Genomic DNA, 22,176 nt, shown 5'->3' with positions numbered 1-22,176 from the left:
GAACCTCTTTCAAGCTTGAGATGTGCAAAATTTCACTTGGAAATGAGGAAAATTGGGCGAGAAATGCATACAAGTGTCAGAAAATCTTTAAAGTCGATTATCTCGGAAACTATGAGAGATAGGGACCTTAAACTTTACATCTGTTTAGAGCCTCCTTCAAGCTTGAGATGTGCAAAATTTCACTTGGAAATGAGGAAAATTGGAAGAGAAAAGCAATCCCAAAAGATCTGGGATTTCTGTAGGAAGCTCCAGGAATCCTCTGACCACGGAAGGTATCTGAAGAGTCTTGGGCATAATATGCAAGAAAATCTCAGAAGATCTGGGATTTGCTGGAGGAAACTCCAGGAATCCTCTGACCACAGAAGGGATCTGAAGAGTCTCGGGCATAATATGCAAGAAAATCCCAAAAGATCTGGTATTTCCTGGAGGAAGCTCCAGGAATCCTCTGACCACAGAAGGTATCTGAAGAGTCTTGGGCATAATATGCAAGAAAATCCCAAAAGATCTGGGATTTCCTGGAGGAAGCTCCAGGAATCCTCTGACCACAGAAGGTATCTGAAGAGTCTTGGGCATAATATGCAAGAAAATCCCAAAAGATCTGGGATTTCCTGGAGAAAGCTCCAGGAATCCTCTGACCACAGAAGGTATCTGAAGAGTCTTGGGCATGATATGCAAGAAAATCCCAAAAGATCTGGGATTTCCTGGAGAAAGCTCCAGGAATCCTCTGACCACAGAAGGTATCTGAAGAGTCTTGGGCATAATATGCAAGAAAATCACAAGAGATCTGGGATTTCTTGGAGGAAGCTCCAGGAATCCTCTGACCACGGAAGGTATCCGAAGAGTCTTGGGCATAATATGCAAGAAAATCCCAAAAGATCTGGGATTTCTTGGAGGAAGCTCCAGAAATCCTCTGACCACGGAAGGTATCTGAAGAGTCTTGGGCATAATATGCAAGAAAATCCCAAAAGATCTGGGATTTCCTGGAGAAAGCTCCAGAAATCCTCTGACCACGGAAGGTATCTGAAGAGTCTTGGGCATAATATGCAAGAAAATCCCAAAAGATCTGGGATTTCTTGGAGAAAGCTCCAGGAATCCTCTGACCACAGAAGGTATCTGAAGAGTCTTGGGCATAATATGCAAGAAAATCCCAAAAGATCTGGGATTTCTTGGAGGAAGCTCCAGAAATCCTCTGACCACGGAAGGTATCTGAAGAGTCTTGGGGATAATATGCAAGAAAATCCCAAAAGATCTGGGATTTCCTGGAGAAAGCTCCAGGAATCCTCTGACCACAGAAGGTATCTGAAGAGTCTTGGGCATAATATGCAAGAAAATCCCAAAAGATCTGGGATTTCTTGGAGGAAGCTCCAGAAATCCTCTGACCACGGAAGGTATCTGAAGAGTCTTGGGCATAATATGCAAGAAAATCCCAAAAGATCTGGGATTTCTTGGAGGAAGCTCCAGAAATCCTCTGACCACGGAAGGTATCTGAAGAGTCTTGGGCATAATATGCAAGAAAATCCCAAAAGATCTGGGATTTCCTGGAGAAAGCTCCAGGACTCCTCTGACCACGGAAGGTATCTGAAGAGTCTTGGGCATAATATGCAAGAAAATCCCAAAAGATCTGGGATTTCTTGGAGGAAGCTCCAGAAATCCTCTGACCACGGAAGGTATCTGAAGAGTCTTGGGCATAATATGCAAGAAAATCCCAAAAGATCTGGGATTTCTTGGAGAAAGCTCCAGGAATCCTCTGACCACAGAAGGTATCTGAAGAGTCTTGGGCATAATATGCAAGAAAATCCCAAAAGATCTGGGATTTCCTGGAGAAAGCTCCAGGACTCCTCTGACCACGGAAGGTATCTGAAGAGTCTTGGGCATAATATGCAAGAAAATCCCAAAAGATCTGGGATTTCTTGGAGGAAGCTCCAGAAATCCTCTGACCACGGAAGGTATCTGAAGAGTCTTGGGCATAATATGCAAGAAAATCCCAAAAGATCTAGGATTTCTTGGAGGAAGCTCCAGAAATCCTCTGACCACGGAAGGTATCTGAAGAGTCTTGGGCATAATATGCAAGAAAATCCCAAAAGATCTAGGATTTCTTGGAGGAAGCTCCAGAAATCCTCTGACCACGGAAGGTATCTGAAGAGTCTTGGGCATAATATGCAAGAAAATCCCAAAAGATCTGGGATTTCTTGGAGGAAGCTCCAGAAATCCTCTGACCACGGAAGGTATCTGAAGAGTCTTGGGCATAATATGCAAGAAAATCCCAAAAGATCTAGGATTTCTTGGAGGAAGCTCCAGAAATCCTCTGACCACGGAAGGTATCTGAAGAGTCTTGGGCATAATATGCAAGAAAATCCCAAAAGATCTGGGATTTCCTGGAGAAAGCTCCAGAAATCCTCTGACCACGGAAGGTATCTGAAGAGTCTTGGGCATAATATGCAAGAAAATCCCAAAAGATCTGGGATTTCTTGGAGAAAGCTCCAGGAATCCTCTGACCACAGAAGGTATCTGAAGAGTCTTGGGCATAATATGCAAGAAAATCCCAAAAGATCTGGGATTTCTTGGAGGAAGCTCCAGAAATCCTCTGACCACGGAAGGTATCTGAAGAGTCTTGGGGATAATATGCAAGAAAATCCCAAAAGATCTGGGATTTCCTGGAGAAAGCTCCAGGAATCCTCTGACCACAGAAGGTATCTGAAGAGTCTTGGGCATAATATGCAAGAAAATCCCAAAAGATCTGGGATTTCTTGGAGGAAGCTCCAGAAATCCTCTGACCACGGAAGGTATCTGAAGAGTCTTGGGCATAATATGCAAGAAAATCCCAAAAGATCTGGGATTTCTTGGAGGAAGCTCCAGAAATCCTCTGACCACGGAAGGTATCTGAAGAGTCTTGGGGATAATATGCAAGAAAATCCCAAAAGATCTGGGATTTCTTGGAGGAAGCTCCAGAAATCCTCTGACCACGGAAGGTATCTGAAGAGTCTTGGGCATAATATGCAAGAAAATCCCAAAAGATCTAGGATTTCTTGGAGGAAGCTCCAGAAATCCTCTGACCACGGAAGGTATCTGAAGAGTCTTGGGCATAATATGCAAGAAAATCCCAAAAGATCTAGGATTTCTTGGAGGAAGCTCCAGAAATCCTCTGACCACGGAAGGTATCTGAAGAGTCTTGGGCATAATATGCAAGAAAATCCCAAAAGATCTGGGATTACTTGGAGGAAGCTCCAGAAATCCTCTGACCACGGAAGGTATCTGAAGAGTCTTGGGCATAATATGCAAGAAAATCCCAAAAGATCTGGGATTTCTTGGAGGAAGCTCCAGAAATCCTCTGACCACGGAAGGTATCTGAAGAGTCTTGGGCATAATATGCAAGAAAATCCCAAAAGATCTAGGATTTCTTGGAGGAAGCTCCAGAAATCCTCTGACCACGGAAGGTATCTGAAGAGTCTTGGGCATAATATGCAAGAAAATCCCAAAAGATCTAGGATTTCTTGGAGGAAGCTCCAGAAATCCTCTGACCACGGAAGGTATCTGAAGAGTCTTGGGCATAATATGCAAGAAAATCCCAAAAGATCTAGGATTTCTTGGAGGAAGCTCCAGAAATCCTCTGACCACGGAAGGTATCTGAAGAGTCTTGGGCATAATATGCAAGAAAATCCCAAAAGATCTGGGATTTCTTGGAGGAAGCTCCAGAAATCCTCTGACCACGGAAGGTATCTGAAGAGTCTTGGGCATAATATGCAAGAAAATCCCAAAAGATCTGGGATTTCTTGGAGGAAGCTCCAGAAATCCTCTGACCACGGAAGGTATCTGAAGAGTCTTGGGCATAATATGCAAGAAAATCCCAAAAGATCTGGGATTTCCTGGAGAAAGCTCCAGGACTCCTCTGACCACGGAAGGTATCTGAAGAGTCTTGGGCATAATATGCAAGAAAATCCCAAAAGATCTGGGATTTCTTGGAGGAAGCTCCAGAAATCCTCTGACCACGGAAGGTATCTGAAGAGTCTTGGGCATAATATGCAAGAAAATCCCAAAAGATCTGGGATTTCTTGGAGGAAGCTCCAGAAATCCTCTGACCACGGAAGGTATCTGAAGAGTCTTGGGCATAATATGCAAGAAAATCCCAAAAGATCTAGGATTTCTTGGAGGAAGCTCCAGAAATCCTCTGACCACGGAAGGTATCTGAAGAGTCTTGGGCATAATATGCAAGAAAATCCCAGAGGATCTGGGATTTCCTAGAGAGGAGATAGGGAATCCACTGACATGATATTATGAAAGTTGTATTCCAACTTCTACGATGTAATACAATTTCTACGTTGTATTCCAAGTTCAAAATTGTAATACAATTTCTACGTTGTATTCCAAGTTCAAAATTGTAATACAATTTCTACGTTGTATTCCAAGTTCAAAATTGTAATACAATTTCTACGTTGTATTCCAAGTTCAAAATTGTAATACAATTTCTACGTTGTATTCCAAGTTCAAAATTGTAATACAATTTCTACGTTGTATTCCAAGTTCAAAATTGTAATACAATTTCTACGTTGTATTCCAACTTCCCCGCCACCCCAATAGTGATAAGCGGTAGGAAACGATGATGATGATTAATGATGATGATGATATTCCAACTTCAAAGATGTAATACAATTTCTACGTTGTATTCCAAGTTCAAAATTGTAATACAATTTCTACGTTGTATTCCAACTTCAAAATTGTATTACAATTTCTACGTTGGATTCCAACTTCCCCGCCCCCCAATAGTGATAAGTGGTTGAAATGATGATGATGATTGATGATGATGATGATATTCCAACTTCAAAGATGTAATACAATTTCTACGATGTATTCCAACTTCTACGATGTAATACAATTTCTACGTTGTATTCCAAGTTCAAAATTGTATTACATAGCTATAAATGGGCCCTTAGCCTATCGTACCCAATATCAAAAGTGGTTTTTTATTATTTTTTCTGGATTAATAAATTTGTTTAACTAATTAACTTATTGGGAAAAGTACTCGAGGTTTCCGCTAATGTTTTTCATTTTTTTTTATATTTTCATATTTATCGATATAAAGTGATTCATATAGATCACCTTAGAATTTTCCCAAACTTAGATGTAACAGAATTGCATATTGAATAGGTTCCTTGTCGGTTTTAATCGATTTATACTTGTAAGCAATTCTAAGACCTTTCCAACGATTCCAAAGTTTCACAAATCGGTTGAAAGATACGCTTTCTAGAGTCGTTTTCCACTGATAAAAAAAAACTTATTAAGGTTTGGTTGATTCAAAGTTAATTCCGTATTGAAGACGATATGTTCGCTCAGATAACTTCTAATAAATTCGTAAATTGGCTTTTAGTAAATTGGTTGACCAAATTTGTTTTTAATTTTATTTTCTATTTTTTCAATATTATGCACGAAAAATTGATAACGAATCCAAATTATTTACAAATATTTGTAGTTTTTTTTCATATTTCTACTAAATTATAATATTTACAATTTATATCTGAAATCTTTGTTATTTTCTCCCACCTCATTTTGCAAGTTTAATTAATATTATTTACTGTAAATAGGTAGGGATGGCGCTATTTTGAGCTATGGGCTAGATTAGTATACGAGTTTTTTGCAGATTAAAAAAAAATTGTGGAGCTAAATTACATTACACAGAAAAAAATATTTTGTAAAAATGTTCGTAAATGTTTGTGAATCCTTATGAGGGAGTTACGAAATGCTCGTGAATCGTATAACCCACAAACAAGTTCGTAAAAGTTTGTACTTTTTTCACAAACATTGTTCGTAACATGATCACTTGACGATAACGATAACACTTTTACGAACAAATGTTTGTAAAAGTACAAAAAATGCTTGTCAAGTGATCATGCTACGAACGATGTTCATGAAAAAAGTACAACATTTTACGAACTTGTTTGTGGGTTATACGATTTACGAGCATTTCGTAACTTCCATATAGGAATTCACAAACATTTACGAATATTTTTACAAAATATTTTTTTTTCTGTGTAAAAATATGCGAAAAGATTGCAAGTTCTCAATCTATTTTTCATATTTGTTATTTTCTTTGAAATTTCTTTATGCAGTTATTATTAAAAATTTTCTCAGAAGATCGGATTAGTTGCGATTCTTAAAAGGAAAAATATCAGGTGGTGAAAAGCTAGTATTCCTATTGAAATACCACCAAGAAATCAGATGAGGGGGAATTGGCAAAATAAGAACCCTGAGGAGAGAGAGTGAGAAATATGCTGAGAGTTGGTGAAAAGATCAGAGTGAATTTATGTAGAACACGCAATTTCAGGGGAAGAGACACAAAATATATAAAATCCCTGTTAAATCGATAGAAAACTGCGGAAACACGATTACGTTTACTCATTTAGGTCACAAATTTAGGATTTTGTGGCAATTTCCTGTGTCAATCGGAAAAGAAAAATAGCATAAGAAAAGCTGAATTTTGTCACGATTAGGAAAAAAAATATCCTAGGTAGATAATAATGATTTAGAGAGGAGTATTGGGACAATTTTCATGAGAGGTAGTTTGTCATATATTCTCAAATTGCAACAGTTTGTGACCCAAAAGTTTGGAAAAAAAGGAAGGAAAAAAAACAACAACAGTTGACTACCGGGTAGGTTAAGAGTTCTTACACGCAAACATGAAGATTTATATGTCTTCTCATAAATATACACAAAATACGCGCGCCCTCACAATTTTGACTGATAAGAAATGTGTTATTTAAATAATGGATAATCCATCTTGCATGAGATGTGAGATTATATATTTTCGCCCAAAATGCTAATAGGAGGCTCCAGAAAACAAGATATCTTCATCTTTCCGGTGTTACAGGGAAATTTATTAGCAATCATATCTAATTTTTGATGTCTTCTTCTCGTAATACCTTCCTACCTACACACGCAATAAAAATAAATTTTATTTTTCTGAGTGCATCCTAAAGGTGGTGGGTGAATGCTTGCAAAAGTGCCTCGAGGTAGGCAAAATGCGAGCACGAAAAGGAACGCGAAAAAGGGGCAAATCATGCTGTGAAAATCTCCTACCTTTCTGTCTTTTCTCATTCCACCACTTGCTAGTGACTATGATTAATCAATTAAGGTGAGAAAGTCAGGGAATACACTGTTGGTATTTATAATTATAATCTTCAAGGTGTATTTCCAGGAATTAATGAAGAAGAGTTGTTTTAGTTTACATTATATTAGTATTTTTTCTTTCATTGTGAATACTTTTTTTTATGTATTCGTAGTGTAATAATACTTCACATTTACATCTATTGTCTTCTAGCTTTATAAATTATTTATCTTATGTATATTTTAAAACTTTTCAAAGTTTTAATTTAGATATACACTTTTGTCTTAAGACAATTATAAATCCAAGTTTATACCACGACTTGAGTTGTATAAGTACACTCATTAAAAATATATTCTTGTAAAGCTTCACTCTTATTTTCAAAGTTTTTCTATTGTACTGTTCTTGAAACCTTTATATTAAATTTAGAAAGCACATCAATTTCAAAAGTAGGTTTTTCATTTTGTTTTTTAAAGAAGAAATAGTAAAGTATTTGACTTTTATTTAAAATTTTATAATTCATATTTTTCTATATTTCTTTGTAAGTGTTCAGTCTGGTTTTTGGTTTTGGTCCCTGATATTCTGTACTGATTCTTGCGAAGGTTTATAAACTGGTTTAGTGGAATTTAAATAACAATACTCCTAAGTAATTTTGAGTCTTTTGAGTGATCTTTCCAATTATTTATAAATCGGCTTTAAGGGATTTCATGATGAAATTGATAAGAGACTTCGAATCTTGAGTTCTGAAATACAAAACATGACTGTTACGGCTGTGCAAGAGATTAAGGTATCTGAAAGGCTATTTTAACGATACTGTAAGCGTAAGCTCAATAATGTAATAAATGGCAAAAAGAATCTGGTACATCAAAATACATAAATAAATAATAATATACATTACTTCAAATACGCTTTGTAAATTGGTAAACATTAACGTAGGGGAAGTGTACCAAATTTCGGACAGCTTGCAATTTTGGCCACTTCTTTTCTTCCTCAAATTTTCATGAATTTTTAGTTTTTGCATACTCTAGAAATTATACAATGCAAAAAAGAACAAAAATGTCTCTTCGACGAGCGAGATGATGTGAAAAAGACTTTGGAAGAATTTCGGAAGGGCAAAGAACTATGAGAATCATGGTAGTCGAAATATTATCCAAAGCTATGTCTATATTTTTATTCATTTTAAAATGTATTAAAAATGATTTTTGAGAAAACGAAGACGATAAATTATCTACAAGGTTTCAAGAAACACTCCTTAAAAACAAGCAACAAAAGAATTCAGTTTGTATTAAAAATATTACATTCCATTCTTTTATGACTCTAATGTTTGCTCGCAAATATGCCAAAATTTGTTACAGTAACCCAAGATTGAACATTTTGCGAAAAGGTAAAATTTGTGAGTAGGAAGCTGTTCCTCATCAGTTGTACCGTTAAAAAAAACTTTATAAATAAACGTAAAAGTGTACGACTAATTTTAAAGTATGGCATATTTCTACTCGAACTCCACAGAAAGAGCAGTATATTATAATCTAGAAGCCAAACGGTTAGAGATAGAGAATTGGGACTTTTAGTTGATCACCTCCCTCTCATGAATCGACCCTGAGAGAGAGCACTGACTTGCCCTTAATTTTTCCCCCACTTCTCCATTTTTTCCAAAACCATGTTTTTTGGGACTGTTCTAAAACGCATCGTGCGATTTTTTTTTTCATTTTTGGATATGTTTTAGATAGTTCTTAGGCGGACATTACGAAACATTACATTACGAAAATACCGTTGAATTTATTCATAACCGCTTTACATGGTCGAAGGTTTAAAAGCTTTTTAACCAAATGGTATCATATTTGGCCTCATTGGAGAGGTCTTGGAATTCCTGACAAGCCTGAACCAAATCCAATTGGTTATGGACCGGAACGAACCTGTAAACTTAAGAAGAAATTGCCCAGTGGGAGAAATTTTGCGAAATTATTGAACTCATGAACACTGCTCTTTATAAATCGAACGAAAAAATTATAGTTAGAGGAATGTAGGCATGGTTCGCACAGAGTGAACCTTCAAACGATGCGAATTTTCTCTTTGTTTGCTAAGAGCTGACCTACCATTTCTCATCTCGTTTCATGAGCTTAATAATGATCTATTATCTAATGGCTAAGAAATGACGAACTAGCTCTTTGCAAACAAAGAGAAAATTTGAGTTGTTTGAATGTTCACTCTGTGCGAACCATGCCAACATTCCCCTAATGATGCAAAAGCGCTTTTGAGGTACACTGAGAAAAAAAGAGGCTGCGATTAACTTTTTTTCGTCATAACTTTAACAATTTTTGGGTGTAAAAATATTTCAACATTTTTTAATGTTAATTTTACACCTTTTAAGGGTAAAATCAACATGGAAGAAGGGTAACTTTAACCCATAATACACCTAAAAAGGGTAATATTTACACCGATTTCGGATTAATAATGCAGGGTAAAATTAACATTTCCGGAATGTTATTTTAACTTTTTCGGATTTCTCTCAGTCAGTGTATAGAATCGAAGTCACGAGTTTGAGCATTTCGCAAAACCAGGAACGCTCTGTTACCACCTTTTTAGAACCTTATCTCGTTTAATTTTTAATTAATTGTAATTTCAAATGGACAACATGTTCAATTTCATCAATTGCGAAACAGACTTTTGTTGGTAGCTGCTATTGAAATATCAAATTTGCACTAAACGTATTGAGTTTAGATTTGAAGTGGATTTTCTCGGGTAAAATCTGGGTGAAGCTACTGTTGTGAAACTCTGTTTTAGGTAAAATAAATTCACAATTGTAAATTACCGTGGGTGGTGTTATTTTCGTCTGACATGCAATTTACAGAGTTTTACACTCAGGCAAAAACCATCGATATCATACAACAATCTTTCCTTTCGTCTATCAGAAAATTCTTCATATAGGGGGAGGCTTTGATGTTTCGCACATACGCTACCATCGGACACTTCGAATTTCTCCGGTATTACTTTATAACTTTCACTGATGGCTATATATTTTAGTAGCTAGTCTTAAATCACACCTTTCCTGAAAAAATTGCTAGTCTAATCCTTTTCCCCTAGTTTTAGGAAACAAAAATTAAAAACAGGTCCAAAACTGTAATTTTGCTGTGCAATATTTCATACGATTGTGCACAATTAATATCACTTTTCTGAAAAACTACTATCACACAGGGTAGAAGGGTTATTAGGAATCAGATTTAAGTAAAAATCTTTTAGGCTGAACAGGCACTTTTTGTGGGTGGAACAAAATTCACAAACTTGACTCAGATTCATCGATCGCACATAGAAGACATGGCTTCTCTCACATTTTCCAAGAAACTTCATTTTAGATGCGATCCCTCATATTCACATCTATTGTAATCTACCGATTTGATCCACCACTAAAAAGGAAAACTTAAAAATCGTAAAGTTGATAAACAAGAAGTAATTTGACTCAAATAGGTTGCAGTTGAGTAATTATTAAGCAATTTTGCATTTCTTTGATATAAAAATATTTTTCAAGCTTGCACAAACTGAATGTGCAATGAAAGAATCACATCTACAATAAGCTCACACAGTTTACAACTGGTTTTTGACAATCTTTGACATAACCTCACTATTGTGTTGTTTTTCATGTCAAAGAAAAGAAATTGTCCGTAAGAAGATGTTTTGTGAAAATTTTAGCTTGTTCACCTGCTGAAGCTCAATATCTGTGCTAAATCCCGATTCCTGCAGCTGCAGGAACAGGGAAATCTTCAATGATGCGCATTCAAAGGTTTTTGTGCATATCCGGCTCCGTGGAGGAATGGTGGAATCTTGTGTGGTCTTCTCGCTTGCAAAGTTTTAGTCAATTTTTAGCTTTAAAAACTTATTGATTCGTGTAAATTTGGTGATATTTGGACTTTTCAAGAAAGTATTCATCAGATTTAACCGTTTCCGGAGTGAAATTCTCGTAGAATCAAGCAAAAAAATGGTTTTTAATGTCAATAAAACATCTCTCATAAAAGTTCCAAAAAAGTGATATTAAAATGTTTTATTCCTTATAAAAATGGTTTAATCAAGTAGATTAGAGTTCCCTTTAAACAATGATGTGCAACTTTTAGTGTCCGGTGCAAAATTTACGGTGAAAATGGGGTGTTCAATGATGGCGTGAATCGTGTGCGATAATAGAAACTTGATTCATCTATCGGACAAATCGCCATTCAATTTTCATTTTCCTCTGGAGGAAAATCTAAGGATTTCCTGGGATTTTGTTTGGTGGGATTATGAACCTTATAAGTAAGACATTTTTTTGGCATAGTTGGAGAATCCATACGGTTTGCATGGTAATCAGAAAAAATCACTGAACTTGAACATCATTTTTGTGTGCGAAAGTTCAAAGCCTCCCCCTATGTACATATAAAATAAAATGTGTAATAATGCAGTAAGATAGAAAGAGAAAGATGTGAGTGCGAAAGCATTTGATGATATGGCGAAAAAGCTTTTATTAATGAATTGTGAGAGAAAGTTTTTCATTCTACCTCTGTCATATTCTATATAGTGACTTTACCACAAATTCTCTCTGTCATAAACATATGTTTATAATATTCTGTAACTGTATGCCATTTTATTAAAAAATTGATTTTTTTATAAAAAAAAATAGGAAAGGGAAGTTGTTGCATTATTTGTGGGCAAAAGAGATCAATAATTTTAATGTTTTGTGGTATTTTATCAAAAGCAAAAAAAAATTGTGATTGGCAAAGCAATATCAACTCAAGTGATGTAATTGTTTTTGAGATTTATATGAAATAAAATAATAATTGAATTATAGTTTTTAAATGTGGTGTAAGGACATTTAAAATTTATTAATCCATTTCTACACGTGGTATTGATTTTGGCTTTGTACAGAGAGTAAATTGATAAATAAATATTATATTATACATATTTATCGAGGGGATGTATTTATTTTCACATTTTTATCGTGTCTATGTGCCAAGCTATAATGCGGTTGTTGAATTATTATGGCAAAAAAAATGGAAATAAATTTGTGAGGCGTGGAGTAAAGAAAAATATTCGTAGAAATATATTACACTAAAGAATATGACCAAAAGAAAAAAAAAACTAAAGAATCTCGAATGGGGTTGAAATGTACAAATTTTATGTAAAATATCAAGGACGTGACTATCGTTGAGTCTCTCTCTTTTCAGTAGAGCAATTCATTATCATCAACATAACAATATTGTGAGAAATTTTATGCTGTTATATACATAACTGTATACATATATAAAGTGCTAAAGTGCGTGCCCTTTGAGTTTGGAGAAATGTAGAATGATATACGGAGAGTGTTGCAATTTGTCTCTAAAAAAGATCTTTATAGAAAATGAGCATAGTACGACGGGAAAGAGAGTAGTGTGGATAAATGTGTGAGCTAGAATAATTTTCAACTCATAACCATCCCATGCCTTCTTGCACATGAAGCACACTATAATACATACATATATAACAAAAGTGAGAATCTATAAAAGCAGAGCAAGTGTCTTCAATCATTATATCATTCACTCTACTTGCTCCTTGTTACTCCTTGGTAAATAGAGATAGATACGATTCATGTTGTATAACCTCCCTTTTATCGTTATTGAGTGAGAGAAGTAAAAAAAAAAATGGCAAAGGAAGTTGATGTAACTGAAGTAAGAAGAAAAATGAGATTGTTGGACGGAAAATTAGCGGAAAGTGGATGGGGAGAAAAGTTGGTAAACATGATAATACCCAAAAAAATTTGCGTGTACGTACATTCTTCTATCTTTATACAAAAGAGAAAAATGTTCAGAGTGGATTAATTATTGCCTGTCTAAATGGCGTTTTATTGGACCAGTGTGAATGAATTTCTTCCTAATTGCTGTGCTATAATTACAAGCGGTAAAGAATTGACATTAAAGATTAACACGCAATTTTCGAGAGATAAATTGTATTTGGACAAGTGTCTTTATTTTCATTCCTCTCATTATATAGTTAGTATTCCAGAAATTCTGCTTCATTTAATTTTATTAATCGGTTTTCGTGATTGCTGGCGATTCCCCTAAGAAATTGTACTTAAAAGAAAAATAAATGTTTTTTTACGCGAAGTTTCTAAAATTGCTTATTTGTTCATTCATAAACTTAGTTTTTGTTATAAACTGTTATACGGACTTCAAACCTAACATTAAAATTCTAATTAAGAATTGAACATTAAAGGCAAATTATCAATTGAATTCTAAAAAAACCAACAAGGACCACCAAAACAACCAACTCAATGTGGTACCCAGGCCGAGGACTACGGTATATGCGTAGTCCGTTAATTTCAAAGCTCCAACAATTGTCAATAACTTGGCATTAAGGTTTCCGGTGTTGTCCATGGAGAAAGTCAGATCATGCTTTTAATTCGGCGTGCGCTGTGGAGGTCGTGAGAATATTGAGGTCTAAGGGAAGCTGGGGCAATAGTAAAAAACGGGGTAGTTTTAAGCACTGATATTTATGTCTACATTACTTGGACTTATGTCAACTATTATTGTTTAGGGAACAAGGAGTCTGCACTATCTATAAATTCATGTAGATCTTGTCCTCTGAAATTCAAAATTTAATTGAAAACATCGCAGTGTTTACAACTACCCCGTGTTTACTACTGCCCCAGTACGTATGTTTAATGTGATTAATAAATGTTTTCGAATTTGCCAATGAAGAACACCAGCGATCGGCAGTGTTCCTCATATGTCAGGTTAATACCGTATCCTTGCTCCAAATAAAATGAATTTTTAAAAATTATTACCTACTTTTTACCATTTAACTTTTATAAGAATTCATTGCATTAGCTCAGATTTAATTTATAAAACCAATTTTCTGTGAGACACCTGATTCAATTCGTGACTTCAATTCGACTTGACTCATTGAGTGCCTAAAAATACACTAGGTCTAACTTAATTTTACTGTGGGATTGTTCAATACAATATAACTGATTTTTTGACATTCTCTGACCTAGGGTAAAATTTGGAAAGTTAGACGCTTCAGAAACAGCTTAACTTCATACATATTTATATGCTGAAGTCGTCTTTCATTGTCCGACTTTCAGCACACTGTCCGACTTTTGTCAAATTACCATACCGACGTCTTTTGGACGTCCAAATTATTAAGTGCCGTTTAAAGGCCTCTACACATTGGCAGCAATTTTTGTCAAAAATTGCATTTTTGACAGAATTTTGACGTTTCTGCCTACAGCACTGCAGCCAATTTCCTTCAAAAAAGCAATTTTTGACGAAAATTGTGCTCAATGTGTAGACACCTTAACTCTTTCGCGTCATTAGGGTCATATATGACCCGGGGAAAAAACAATTTCTTTTGACTATTTACATTAATTGAAATCTATCGGTTTGTGCACGACATCATTATAGAAGGATGTAAGATTCTTGGCTAATTTTCTCAAGACTCCAGATATTCAGGAAAAGAAAATATTTGAGATCAAAAATCACTAATTTCGAACTTTGTGAAATGACTTTTCTTTTTCAAAAATTTTTATATTCATTTATTTTTTTCAGCAAAAAGTTCTTTAGAAATACAAAATAGAATATCCAAAGATTGTATATTGCATATTTTGATATAATAAATTACTCTCAATTTTCCAGAAAAGCGTGTAGAATTTTCCGGGTCATATATGACCCTATAGTCCCCAAGGGTAACAGTGTTTTCGTCCCAAACCTGCAGCGAAATGTAGTTGGGACATTGTTTTTCTTTGTGAAATGCAGGTGGGACATCTTGCTCCTGGACATTTCATCTTATATCTGATGAATTATAACATATTTTGCAATATTTTAGAGTATTCTGCAAGCGTCTCATATTGTGCAATTGTATTGTGTGTGAATAAATGTGTAGATAAGTTTATTTTTGCCAAATACCACTCAAAATATTGTGACAGTGACTGTTCAAGGGATTAGCAGGAAGATTCCTTGAACACCAGGAGTACAGTGTTCATCAAGACAATCCAGTTTGCCATGGTTTTGGCCAAATTAGTAACTTCAAGCAAAAAAAACTCTTAAAAAGCCCGTGATATAGATTTTGAAAATGGTAAATACACTTCCCTTGAGGACAACAGGGTCATATATGACCCGGGGTTTTTCCGAGTTTTCACGCAATGGAAAATTTTTTTCCTCTCTGAACTATTATATTTGATCATAAAGCATTAGGAAAAACTCAATTTTGCATGAATTCATCTGCTGAATAAAAGTGGGACGCGAAAGAGTTAAGGGTTAATCAAGGTTTAAGGGTTAAGGGTTATTCAAGATACGAAATTTTTAATTTTTAAATCAACAGTATGGTTGGTTGCTTCTCACTGCTATAACCGCTGTAAGTTTGTTAATTTGTAATTTGAATGGATCACAGTAGAACACTATACATCGCCTCTTCGATCATATATCCTAAGTTTCGATCCATCTAATATTGCATTCTCTGAGTTCAGGAATGAAATAGGTTCATTTCAAAACCTGTAATACAATTTCCTGAACATGTGTCTATAACAATTCATTGTTATTTTATATTAATGAAATAAGAAAATCTTTGAAAATCACGTTTTAAAGTCATTGTAATATTTTATTCCTTGAATTTGGAGAATTTTTAATATATCTAACATATTTTCAAAGGCCACTGTCCTTTTAATATTCTGAATCTCATCTGAAAGGATTTTTTATCTTTCACAATAATGGGATAGTTTGGCAATGTGGTAAAAGTTTGTGAAGACTGAAATTTTTTGCATTATAAATTTTGTATGCACAGCAAAGCGCCGTAAAGCATTTTCCTATATCTCGAAATTTATCTAAACGAAAGTATTGTAAGTCCTATATTTCAGTAAGTAAGGACTTAACGGTACTTTGGAACTGTTGGTATTAGTGTTTGTCACAAAAGGTAATTTATTATTTATTGCTATGTACAATATCGCAGTGGAAACAAATGACATTTTTATAATATAGGTTTAAATATGGATAAGAAATCAATAACGGTTTTAAAGATAATGACAGTTTCAATGGGAAAAATGAATCGATTTTTTTCTTAAAGCTCTCTGATTTTTTTATCTCGTAAAGTGCATCTCAATGAACGGGTGACAAAAAGAAGTAGATGGAATTTTTCTTTGATGATTAAAACGGAAGCAGAGATAAAGAGGATGTCCTTCATATGGTCTTTTTTGTGCCTTTGGCCTTTTCTCATCAAAAGCTGTGAAATTTCATTAAATTGTTATAAAATCATAGAGGATAAAGCAACAATGTTGTGCTATGTGTATGACAGTGAATTTATCGTGGTCTCTTGACTATAGATATAAATTGGATGGGGTTGAAGTACAAGTTGATGGTTGATCAGGGGGAGTAGGATGCAGCTGGCAGGTAGAGTGAAAATTGAACATTGTATGTTGTCTCACTTGGGTTTATATACATATATATTTATTTATTTTGTCATAGAGATGGACACAATTCAGAAGTCAATTGCTTTGTGGGTGTATAGTGGTGCGTTCTGGGAGGGGATTGGAAATTGTACAATGTAACAACATATGTATATATATAAATAGTAGTGAGTGGGTGGTAGTGGATGTGAAACAGGTGGAAAATTTCCTCCTGATAAATATGTTTCACAGTTTTGTCACAAAAATATACCCATCCTGACTTTCACTGGACTTGAATGTATCTTCAATTCATTCCAAACAATTTTCTCACATCACTCTTGTTTAGCAATCATACTGTGGTTATTTTTTATTGCTCGAACTCTCGAAAGACAACAAAATATTGTCGTCGAGTGCACCGACCCTTGTCGTATCTGCATTTGATACAAACATCGTCTCTTTGCATTGAATACTGGTACACCTGGTACCCCTGGTACAGAAGAAATACAGAAAATACAACGGTTGATAATGCCCGGGATATATAATGAATAATCTCTCGATTTTGAGTTTAGGTAAAATTTAGAAAGGCAATAATTTAAAAAACAGCTAGGGTGAATGGTGGAAAGCGAGACACTCTAGAAAAAATTCAATTTCAAATGCATTTTTAAACTGAATAAATAATTTAATTATTTTTTTAAACATTTTTTTGTGGGATCCTTTGACAAATATTTTAACAGAATCTTAACAGTTGTTATTAAATATTGCAACCGAATAATCAGAAAATTCACGGAAATTAAAAAATAACACATTTTGAAAAGATGGACAAAATTTTGAAAAGTTGGACAAAAACTTTTGGAAAGTTGGACATAGTGATATTAATGACAAAATATCATACAAAATATGTAGAAAATCAAATGTTGAGGGTTTTCTCTGTATACTTACACACTTGATGGTTATGCTTAATCCCTCCTTTATGTCCGGGTAACAGTTGAGGAACGCTAATTACCAAGAACTTTCTGGACGTCCAACCAAAAAGAGGTTCTGTAAATTTCATAGACGCTTTGCGCTGTCCAGCAGTTATAGTTTTAAAGCGGATGCAATTTTTAGCACATTTCAATTCCCCATCCGCCCAAATCCTTTTCCACTTACTTTGGGAGTTCTGTAGAGGCTCCTATTTGTCTTTCTCCAGGAGTTTTTGCGTTATTTACTACCCACTCTATCAGAAAAAGTGGTCTTCGGAATCTGGAAATCTTTGCAGCCTTTTCCAGGAGATTTTCTCCTTATCAGCTGCTAACTGCTGTTGCAACTATTTCTCCGGATACTTAAGGATCTTTGTCGTTCTTGTAAACATGATTTCACTGCACAAAACCACCAAATTCATGCACAAAATCAACTTGTCCAAGATTTCATAAAACTTGCTTTGAAAGCAACACGAAATTAAATCACTTTTCTATCCTTTTTAAATGTAATATTTCACAAATATTTTTTATTCATCTTTTAAATGGACGTATGTCCTTCGATTTTCACTACGGACTTAATAATATTTCCCAAATTATGCCGAAAATTCAAACAAAACACTTTGATATTTTCTTAGCAACTTCCATAAGAAACAGAGAAAATGACAACTACCGTGTCAAGGTTATGAATATCACGCATGCAATACATTTTTTAAATAATTTTTGCAAGTCACCCTTTGATTGTTTTATAACGATTTTTACATTTTTAACTTCTGAAATAATCATAAAATTAAGTTTAATAATCTTTTTATCGAAAATTGAAATATTTAATTGATTTATTATCAAGTTTTTAAGGAGGTGTCTCACATTCCACACTGCTTTGTCCAATTTTCCAAACTGTCTGGCTTTAGGCAAATGACCCTAAACTTCTCATGAATTTTTGTACTGAAGTTGCATTTTTTAGTCCGATTTTCGGTGTGTCTGACTTTTAGTAACTTACCCTATAGTTTGACTCCCCACCCAATAGCGAAACAATTCAACTCAAGAGAAACAATTTTTAGAGAGCATATTTCTAAACCGATTGGGACATGTCTAAATTCATTTGACAGGCTTTGGAATTTCGGAAAAATTTGGACTATTTGTATTTAGTTTTTATTGTATTATGCCCAAAGCACAATAACTTTTGTTTATTAAACATGTTTTTGACATTTCAATGAGAGTGAGTGAGATCTAGATCTAGTCATCTCGCTCATTCTCATGGGAAATTTAAAAAAATATGTTTACAAACAAAAGTTGTTGTGCGCTGGTCATTACTTCTATACTCTTTTGGCCCTGACCAATTAAATAATTCCAAGTAGTTCTAAAACTTTTAATGAGCAACATCATCGTTATAGAATTTTAATGTACAGTTTCTCAGTTTGTGATGATATGGTAAAAATAAATTAAAATATCTCATTATCTATCTACGCTGGATTAAATCTGCCTTGGAGGGGAATTCTGTAACGCTATGGCAATGCCATATGACAAATTGGGTTTGAATCTCAGGAGAGCTTTTTCTTGCGAAAATGCGATTCTGTAGACATCGCCATTTCAGCTCACGTGATATTGTCAGAAGTCACATATTTGAGATTTCTGGCAATTAAAATGACTATGAATCTTGTTAAACAAATCAACCAAGATAGACTGTATTGGCATAATATCACTAAGTAAAGGCATTTCATTGAAAAATCAATGAATCACATTTTCGAACTCATACGATATGACAAAAAAGCTCGATTGACATTGTCATGTTTCGATCTCACTTGTGACAATGCCACGAAAATTACAGAATTCCCCTACTGGTTCTCCTTAACTGTTTAGGGTAAATGTCCTAATTCAAAACTATTTCCAGACGCTTTAACTTTGACAGAAGACTCAACACAATAAGTTCATATTTTTTTCTGAAGAGAATTACATAAATTTGCTCCTTAACTTTTCTAGAATGTTACTGTTTAGTGAAAATTCTTTAGATATATTTTGAAAACTTCTTAAATACAAGAAAAATACGCGAGCGTAAAATGCTTCTATTGGAAACATATTAATCCAAATGGAGACAAGGGAAAGTTCCTAATTGTAGACAAACAGTGTAGGGGAAACTGGGGCACCACTAAACAGGGGTACCTCCAAACACTGCGATTTTTTAATTGTGTATTAAACTTCAGAGGACGAAACTTATGGGAATTCATAGGTACTATAGAGATGCTTGTCCAGAAACAGAATGATCAAAATAGTTCAAGTGGTTTATAAATAAAAATTATTATTCGCAAAATTGTGAGATTTTGATAATTTTTGTCAATTGTATATCTACTTGGAAAATGAAAATGAAATAAGTTAAGTAAAATTTCACTACACCAGTACTTTCCTACATGTTTTAGGATAATATTTATGTATTTACTGAAAAAAATAATGTTAACAATTTTTTAAAAAAATACAAAATTATTCACAAAGCAGAGTTTGGGGCACCACCAAACAGGCAATTTTCTCACAGTTGTAGATGTCGCGAGTGTAGCTTGAGAGCAAATTATTTCTTCTTCTTCTTTGTTCTTATTTATTCGACTGAAGTTGTCATTTTTGCCATGTTTTTGTTGTGTCCAAGGAAAAAGGTAAGTTTTTAGGAGAAAAATTACTGATATCCCTACAGTTCTCTTTTATTTATAGATAAAATGAGAAAATACAAGCAGAAAGGAACAAGACAGCCAATTTGCGAGGAGCTGATGAAAGCGGCGCTTGAAGATTTGCGGTATGGAGTTAAGGGTCTCAGGGAAGCCAGCAGATGCTATGGAGTGAACATGTGTACTCTGCGAGAAAGATGGGTAAAGATACAGCATCAGGAATTGAAAGAGATCCCTCTCTGTAGTGGTTTGAAATTCGCATTAAACAATTCTTCCAAACACTCCACTCGACAAATTTTCTCAACCAAAGAAGAAGAAGATTTGGCAGAATATTTAAAGAGTGCTTCTAACCTGAGTTATGGTCTGAGTGTCCGGGAGATGAGACTACTCGCTTTCGATTACGCGAGATATTTAAATAAGAATTTTCCAGAAAGCTGGGAAAGAAATAAGATTGCCGGTGAAGATTGGAGTAGAAGTTTCCTGCAGAGAAATCCGTATGTTTCAAAGAAAAATTGATTTTTTTTTAAATTTCCTATTTAATTCATTTCTTTTCTCCAGGTCACTCTCAGTAAGGAAACCCGAAAACACATCCCTTGCTCGAAATAAGAACTTCAACGAAGAGCAACTCGAGATTTTTTACAATAATCTGCATGAAGTTCTCACTCAATATAACTTTTCGGCAGAAAAAATTTATAATATTGATGAGACCGCATTGAGCACAGTGCTTTCACCATTGAATGTGATCGCCACAAAAGGTATCAGGCAAGTGGCTCAAGCAACGTCAGATGAAAGGGGGCAGCATATAACAATGGTTGGCCTTATTTGTGCTGCAGGATCTTCAATTCCCCCCGTCTTTCTGTTTCCAAGGAAAAAGTCGTCTCCTGTCTACATGGAAGGTAGCCCAGAAGGGTCTATTGGAATTTTTAATGGAACAGGCTATCAAGACAAGGACTCTTTCCTTGAAACCCTGAAACATTTGCAAAAATTTGCATCACCTACGAAGGATGATCCCATTTTATTGCTGGTTGACAACCATGCGTCGCACTGCAACATTCAATGTATAAATTTTTGCAGAGAAAATGGGATTGTGATGGTGTCCTTCCCCCCACACACATCACATAAGACACAGCCCCTCGACATAAGTGTCTTTGGCCCCTTTAAGAGGCGTTGTGCCCAAATTTTTCAAACGTGGATGAGGGAGAATCAGGAAAAAACTCTCGAATAACCATCCACAATGTCGTCCGCATTTCTGCAGGCGCGTTTGAGCCAAGTTTTACAAAAAATAATATTCGAGCAGGATTTCGTGAGGCAGGAATATGTCCATTTGACAGAGACCGACTAATAAAGAAAGCCAAAGAAGTGGGGCAAATCGCTCAAAGTCAAGACAAAAAATGTGATGAAAGTATTTCTACAGAACACAGCCCCAGAGAAAGCATGCTTCATAATATTAAAACTGAATCAGAATTCTCGCCTATGAAGGCTTTAGAAAACATGCGACCACTTTCTCACAGACCCCTAAATGTTAAAAAAGAACCAAAGAAAACCGTGACGTCCTTGATCCTTACCAACTCGCCCGAACGAGACAGGAGGCAATTGATTCAAATAAAAAAAGAGCATAAGGTGTCTTGTAAGTGCAAGATAGAAGAAGAGAAGAATCCAGTGAAGAAACAGATAAAGAGGAAGAATTCAGAACCAGGAAATGAAAAAGAAAATAAAAAACAGAAAGTGACGAAAGCAAAAAAGGATATACTAAATAAGAAAATGTAGAAAATTAACAGGAATATTTGCAAGACAGTAAACTGATATGAAATAATAAGAATGATGTGAAGAAACTTGTTCCATGATATTGACTATGTGATACAATATAAAGGAAATATAATATTCTTAAACTATGAATACGTTTATTTAAAAAAATATATTCTTAAGCAGGTTTTACATTTACATTTTTTAGACTTAAAAAAAACGAATATAAAAGGTTTCTCTCATCAAGCTGCAAAATAAAAATGTGCATTCCCAGAATCTATATTTGTTTAAGGTACAAGGAATGTTCGTCCATGTGTAATATCGTACACCGAGAAAAATTTGGATGGTATTTTCTACAAATCG

At 34.9% G+C, this 22,176-nt stretch overlaps 2 protein-coding genes across 2 annotated transcripts in view; both read left to right on the top strand.

Moving 5' to 3' along the window:
• Window positions 1–22,176, top strand: part of LOC129800243 (dynein light chain 2, cytoplasmic) — a 53,231-nt gene that overhangs the window by 22,393 nt on the left and 8,662 nt on the right. The gene's annotated exons all lie outside the window — the stretch shown is intronic.
• Window positions 19,958–21,812, top strand: LOC129800087 (uncharacterized). Its single transcript, XM_055844467.1, has 3 exons — window positions 19,958–20,061; window positions 20,117–20,564; window positions 20,629–21,812. Exons 2-3 carry the CDS (start codon window positions 20,122–20,124, stop codon window positions 21,293–21,295), a joined length of 1,110 nt encoding a protein of 369 aa, XP_055700442.1. The 5' UTR covers window positions 19,958–20,061; window positions 20,117–20,121; the 3' UTR covers window positions 21,296–21,812.

This window comes from Phlebotomus papatasi, chromosome 1 (assembly GCF_024763615.1).
Source record: "Phlebotomus papatasi isolate M1 chromosome 1, Ppap_2.1, whole genome shotgun sequence".
Classification (NCBI taxonomy): Eukaryota; Metazoa; Arthropoda; class Insecta; order Diptera; family Psychodidae; genus Phlebotomus; species Phlebotomus papatasi.
Note: the sequence above shows the minus strand (reverse complement) of the source record. Positions and strands in the feature narration are given on the sequence as shown.

Bases quoted from the DNA above. Each gene is read 5' to 3' on its own strand.
- LOC129800087 (XM_055844467.1), top strand. From the start codon at position 20,122: ATGAGAAAATACAAGCAGAAAGGAACAAGACAGCCAATTTGCGAGGAG. The intron at 20,565-20,628 runs GTATGTTTCAAA...TCTTTTCTCCAG, and splicing joins AGTTTCCTGCAGAGAAATCC to GTCACTCTCAGTAAGGAAAC.